The sequence below is a fragment of the Balaenoptera musculus genome, chromosome 9, assembly GCF_009873245.2.
Source record: "Balaenoptera musculus isolate JJ_BM4_2016_0621 chromosome 9, mBalMus1.pri.v3, whole genome shotgun sequence".
NCBI classification, from domain to species: domain Eukaryota; kingdom Metazoa; phylum Chordata; class Mammalia; order Artiodactyla; family Balaenopteridae; genus Balaenoptera; species Balaenoptera musculus.
Genome location: NC_045793.1, coordinates 11,663,610 through 11,670,633, shown reverse-complemented (window position 1 = coordinate 11,670,633; position 7,024 = coordinate 11,663,610). Strand labels below are relative to the sequence as shown.

Genomic DNA, 7,024 nt, shown 5'->3' with positions numbered 1-7,024 from the left:
ATTTATTTATTTATTTATTTATTTATTTATTTATATTTTTGGCTGTGTTGGGTCTTCGTTTCTGTGCACCGGCTTTCTCTATGCGGCAAGCGGGGGCCACTCTTCATCGCGGTGCGCTGGCCTCTCACTATCGTGGCCTCTCTTGTTGCGGAGCACAGGCTCCAGACGCGCAGGCTCAGTAGTTGTGGCTCACGGGCTTAGTTGCTCCGTGGCATGTGGGATCTTCCCAGACCAGGGCTCGAACCCGTGTCCCCTGCATTGGCAGGCAGATTCTCAACCACTGCGCCACCAGGGAAGCCCGAGGTCCAGGTTTTTAATACTGAAAAACTGAACTCTCCTCATCTCACCTTCTCATGCACCTCACAGAATATGACAGGCTTCACTCTATCTCCGTGGATTGTAGAGGGAAAAAAGTATTGGTATGTGAGGGATAAATGAATTGTAAAGGTAGAATTTCCAGAGCTCTGGGTGGATGAAAGGCCAAGAAAGCCAGGTGTATCCTTTAGAATTGGCAATGGTAACATGGAACATGGTGGTTTGATACTGTTTAATTTGGGTGTGGTTGTGAAGGGCAGTGTAGGATATTAGATAGAGCATGTTGTTTAGACTTGGACTTGAATGTGATTCCTGCCCTGCTGCCAGTGGGAATGTGGTTAAGTAACTTAATACCTTTCCAAATCTCAGTTTCTTCATTACTAAGATGGGTATAATAACATGTATAAAGGGGCTATGTGAGAATCAAATTACATTATGTGCATAATGTACCCAGTGTATGATCTAGCCTATAATATACTATTAAAACATGATATCTGTTACTGTTATTACTAGTCAGAGAAGGCAAAAGATGCAAGTCTGACCAAGTGATTTTTTTCCCCAGGAGAGTTAAGCCCTGTGTCTCCAATATGGAAGTGGAGAACCAGACACGGGTCACTAGGTTCATTCTGGTGGCGTTTCCTGGGAACTGGGGTGTGCGTGCAACAGTGTTCCTCATGTTCCTCGTGGCCTGTGTTCTGACAGTGGCTGAAATCGTGATCATCATCCTGTTGGTGCAGCAGAACCGGCCGCTGCACAGGCCCGTGTACTTCTTCCTGGCCAAGCTGTCCTTCTTGGAGACCTGGTACCTCTCTGTCACTGTACCCACGGTGCTGTTTAGTTTTTGGTCCGTGAGTAGCAGCATCTCCTTCACGCACTGTATGATACAACTTTACTTCTTCATTGCACTCATGTGCACAGAATGTGTGCTCCTGGCTGCCGTGGCCTACGGCTGTTATGTGGCCATCTGCCGCCTACTGCGCTACCCCACCATTATGAGCCATGGGCTCTGCTTCCTCCTGCCTCTTGGTTCCTGGACCAATGGCTTTGGCATCTCCTTGGCTAAGATCTACTTCATCTCTTGCCTCAGCTGCTGTGGCCCCAATGTCATCAATCATTTCTTCTGTGATATCTCTCCAGTACTTAACCTCTCCTGCACAGACATGTCCACAGCTGAATCGGTGGACTTTGTCCTGGCACTGGCCATCTTCCTCTTGCCCCTCTCTCTCACTGTCCTGTCCTATGCATGCATTCTGGCCACCATCCTACGCATGCCCACAGGAAAGCAGAAGGCGTTTTCTACTTGTGCCTCCCACCTCGTGGCGGTCACCATCTTCTGTTCAGCTACTCTTTTCATGCATGTCTGGTCCCGAGCCATTCATGCCTTCAACATGAACAAAGTTATTTCCATCTTCTATGCCACTGTTACCCCTGCGCTTAACCCTTTCGTTTATTGTCTAAGGAACCGAGAGGTCAGAGAGGCTCTGAAGAAACTGGCTTATTGCCAGGCCTTCCGATCTGGCTAGTCTGTTACAATTGATTAGAAAGAAGTAATTTGATTTGGTGCCTGCTATTCCGTCCTCCATCCTTTCTCCTTTAACGCCTCACCTGGATATTACTCACGTTAATGTGACCTCACCACATCCACATTAACCACGGCTCTTGGCTGTGTCCTGAGGTCTGCATCAGTCTGTGTTCTAAGGGCATACCCCTTGAATAGAGAATTCTCTGGCTCTGATCCAAAATGGGGTTTCTAAGACTGTGAGTAAATTCCTGAGTTAAGTGGGAGAGAGAGATGGCAGCATATGAATTAGCTGTTTTATCTAGCAAGCATTAAACACTCGGGGGAAACAGATTTGGTGACAGCTTCCTGACTTCTCAGTTTTCTGACTGAGACAGAGGTAGCAGCTGCTTTAACAGTCCATTCTGGATATTATGCCAGGAGTCAATCTTGGTGGCACAGACTAGAGACTGTTCCTCTACGCCTTTCAGCACTTTTTGTAAGCACCCATTTCCCTGTATTAAGTACCTTTCTGCTTCAAACAGCTGGAGTGCTTTCTGTTATCCGTAAGTGAACTGTACCTTTTTCAATGATATTTTGTCTTCTTATATAACTTATTCAGTTGTTTTGTGTTGAATTTCATATTTGCCTCCTAGATGTCACAGTATGTTTATTTGTATCCTCTAGTGGATGAGCACATAATAGCTGATAAATAAATAAATATCATCTCGTATATTATTTGCTAAAGGAAGCTTGCCCTCACAGTCCTCTTTTCTTCTGATCTCAGTGTTCCCTCATTCCTCTTCAGTTTTCTTTTACTTCCTTTGGTCTCACTCCCTCACCTCATATACAAATCACTAGCGCCCCCGTCTTAGGAATTGACAGATTTTCGTCCTATACCACAGTGTCTCTCAACTCTCCTACTTGTTTATCTGACACCCTACCCATGTACGCCTTACCTTTTTCATAAAATGAACCCACACACCTGCAGAAGGGCACATGGATATGCCCACTCTTGATTCATAGTTCTGACAATGGCAAAGGGAGCTATACTTTAAGTTGTATTCAATGTAACATGCTGATGTCAGTAGGAATTTAAGTCTTCCATTAGAGCAGTTTAAAATAGAATGGCTTTTATAATTTGCATCCTCTTTCACAAACAATACTTTCAAGAATGTTTTCTCTTTCTTTTGAAGTAAGAGGCGTTAGGTGGGCTCTTTTCTGCATTTTACAAACTTCCAGAACAGAAGGAAGTAAATAATGAATAATCACAGACAGTGGGGAACAGAGGTCAAAACCCAGATCTGCTAACTCTAAGCCCTAGGTCCTTTCTTAGCTCATGGGGTCTCCCCAAAGAGAAAACATGCTCCTTTAGCAAGCCTAGTGTGGAAGCCAATTGTGCAGGGATGTGGTTGGAATCATCAATTACTATATCTAGAGAACTGTTAATAAAATAAAAATGGACACATGAAGTATACTCCTCAGGAAAGAAAGAAACAAAGGTAAAATGCAAACCTCTTTAGAGAATAAAGGTACAAAAGGAAATGATTCTCATAATGGAAATGATTCAATGTTTGCTCCTAGAACATATTTTGGTCCCTTCATACACAAAAAAGTGGTTATAAACGTATTTCCATTTAAAACCCAAACATATAAAGATAAGTGATTATTTTTGAGATAATTCAGATGAATCAAAACATAACAGTAAAGTCATATAGGGCTCTGAAATGTGTACACGGAAAAACAGGCAAAGACATCTTTAGCAGGAATCAGTAAATGAGGGGTGTAAACAACCAACTGGTTGCTGACAATCTGAGTTTTAGTCCCAGATATATTTTTGTCATGTGAGCTGGAGCAAACCATCTAAACTCTCTGAACCAGATTCCTCACGTGTAAAATAGGAATAATAATGCTTACTCTGCTTCCTTTACGCAGTGGTCTTGAAGATCACCTGGCATGATGCAAAAGATCTTGATTGTTAAAAATCTGGACCAGTGTGAGACCTAAGCAAACTGAAGTTTGGTTAGGGTTTACATGAGGAAACTGGTGGGGAAGGTTGTGCCCTCGACCTGTCTGAAACTGTCCACACTGCCTGAGCTTCATGTATATAAGCTGGGAGACTCCCGATGGAAGGGGATGCTTGTTTCTTTATTATTTTCAGAAGTGTCTGAATGAGAGAGAGCGTGGAAGTAGAATTTCTTCATAAATTCTATTGTGTTTCAAAAGAGCAGATGGGAATCAGCAAAATGTAGCCTTGACCTCTTTGTGAGAAGAATATCTAAATGCATGGCCTCCGAAAAGTAGATGGTACAGATCAGACCAATATGGGAATCAGCCTCAGCAGAGAGAAGATGTTTAATAGCAGTGTAATGGATAAATGCACACAGAAGAGAGCTATTTGTAAGGTGAGATGCATAAAGCAAGTGACAAGTTTTGACCCAGCCTGCGTGGGTTTAGGTAACCATAATATAAACTCTGGTAGTCAGTTTTAGCTGTTTACCCTGAGACTAATCCCTCAGGATTTAGATATAGCAACCAAGCTTATAAGAAGCTTCATCAAATAAAAAAATATTACTTATACATGCAGTATATTTTTAAGGGGACTATATTAATTAGCTCATTCAACTAGTATTTATTGAGTATCTACTATGTACTAGGCACAAGTGATAGGGATATAACAATAACAAAACACAAAAACTTGTCACCCTCGTAGGTAGGAACAGATAGCAGACAATATATTTGTACATTTATAATACATATATACGTACATACATAATGTAGTGGGTTGAATGGTGGTTCCCAAAATATATGTCCACATCCTCAACTTGGAACTTGTGATTATGAATTTATTTGGAAAAAAGCGTCTTTGAAATGTAATTAAATTAAAGATATCCAAATAAGATCATCCTGGATTATCTGGGTGGACCCTAAATCCAATGACATGTTCCTCTAAGAGAGAGAAGGGGAGAAGACTGAGGGAAAGGCCATGTGAAGATAGATGGAGGCAGAGACTGGAGCTATGATGCCGTAAACCAAGGAATGCTTGGAGCCGCCAACAATTGGAAAAGGCAGGGAAAGATTCTGCCCTAGAACTTTCAAAGGAGGCACCAGATTTTGGACCTCTGACCGCCATCATTGTAAGAAAATAAATCTGTGATTTTAAGCTATCAAGTTTGTTGTAATTAACAAATTAGTTTTAATTAATTAACAAATTAGTTAATACTGTAACAACAGTAGCCCTAGGAAACAAATATGTATACCAGTTCAGGTGGCAATAGTGCTATGGGGAAAACAGTGTATGGAAGAGTACTGGAAAGTGCTGGTGGAGATTTGAAATTTTACTTTATTTTTTTGTTTCATATTGTAGAAGGATATTTATTGTCATGGGGAAAATTTCATGTAATACATTAAGTAAAAATTGTGGGCCATTGAACTTTTATCTATTTTATACATATTAGTGTATATATGTCAATCCCAATCTCCCAATTCATCCCACCACCAGCCCCCCACCAAGATTTGAAATTTTATTTATTTATTTTTGGCTGTGTTGGGTCTTTGTTGTGGTGCACAGGCTTCTCACTGTGGTGGCCTCTCCCGTAGCGGAGCATGGGCTCCAGGTGCGCGGTCCTCAGTAGTTGTGGGTCACGGGCTCTAGAGCACAGGCTCAGTAGTTGTGGCGCACGGGCCTAGCCACTCTGCGGCATGTGGGATCCTCCCGGACCAGGGCTCGAACCTGTGTCCCCTGCATTGGCAAGCAGACTCTTAACCACTGCGCCACCAGGGAAGCCCAAGATTTGAAATTTTAAATACGAGGTTCCAGAAAATCCTCACTGAGGAAATGACATTGGAGCAAATATGTGAAGAAGCTGAAGGAGCAAGACATGTGACTAACTGGGCAAAGATCAGTCCAGACAGAAGAAATCTGTCTTGATAACAAAAAGAAATCTGCCTTGATAACAAAAAGAAATCTTTTTGTTATCAAGACAAGGGAGCAGTTTGAATTTGGCTGCTCAGAACTGCAAATGCCCACTACGTTACTCCATTTTGGTTGCCTAGAACCCCCACATACCTTATTTCCTAAGATAAACTTTCTAAGATGCTCATGCTTACCAAAAAAATCCTCCCCCATCACTCCCCTCTATTGCTAAATGGAGACAACCCAATTCTCATGGGTGCTACATTGAGCTCCAGGTCCAAGATGACAAGCCAATAAGCAATCCTCTCTGTATAGGAAGAATAGAGCTCTTGTTCTTTTTTTAAAAAATGTTTTCAAACTTGGAAAAAAGGCAGAATGACAATTTCTTGACTTTTTGATATTATGCCAAAGCCTTTTTTAATAAGCCTGTTTGATACTAATGGAGCTTTCTTGGGGAATGTTGCCGTACATTTGACCAACAATTTACAACAGACAAAGGTGCAGAATTTAAAGCCCTATATAGTTATCAGTTAACCTGCAGACATTGACAAGATGTTATAATTCTTCAGCCTCTTTAGAAAAGTTGAACCAAAGTTGATTTGGTTTATTGGGCTGTGAAAAGTTCACCAGGCTTATATCTAATTCAGTAATCTTATGTTGGTATTCCTTTCCTGGCTGACTGTGTAAAGTTCTGTTCCTTAATGCTGTTGGGACAATTTATTTTGTCTTCCTGCTTCTTACTAACAGGTTAAATGAATGTTGGCACATGTTCATTATTTATTTGTTGGAGACTAGATGTGGGGCAGTGGGGCGAGGCAGGGCAAGTGGTAAATAAGCAACATGATAATAGCATGTGGCTAGGAAATACTTTATTTTATTCTTTTATTGAAGTGTAATTGATTTACAATGTTGTGTTAGTTTCAGGTGTACAGAAAAGTGATTCAGTTATACATACATATATATCTTTTTTTTCAGATTATTTTCCATTATAGGTTATTATAAAATATTGAGTATAGTTCCCTGTGCTATACAGTAGGTCCTTGTTGGTTATCTATTTTATGTATAGTAGTGCGTATGTGTTAATCCCAAACTCCTAATTTATCTCCCACCCTTCCTTTCCCCTTTGGTAACCATAAGTTTGTTTTCTATGTCTGTGGGTCTGTTCTATTTTGCATATAAGTTCATTTGTATCATTTTTTTTAGATTCCACATATAAGCAGCATCATATGATATTTGTCTTTCTCTGTCTGACTTACTTCACTTAGTATGATAATCTCTAGGTCCATCCATGTTGC

General features: G+C 41.0%; 1 protein-coding gene across 1 annotated transcript; it reads left to right on the top strand.

Annotated features, from left to right (window-relative positions):
- The first annotated feature begins 902 nt into the window (after positions 1-902).
- LOC118900487 (olfactory receptor 6B1) lies at positions 903-1,838 on the top strand. Its single transcript, XM_036862859.1, has one exon. It carries the CDS (start codon positions 903-905, stop codon positions 1,836-1,838), a length of 936 nt encoding a protein of 311 aa, XP_036718754.1.
- The last annotated feature ends 5,186 nt before the right edge of the window (positions 1,839-7,024 follow it).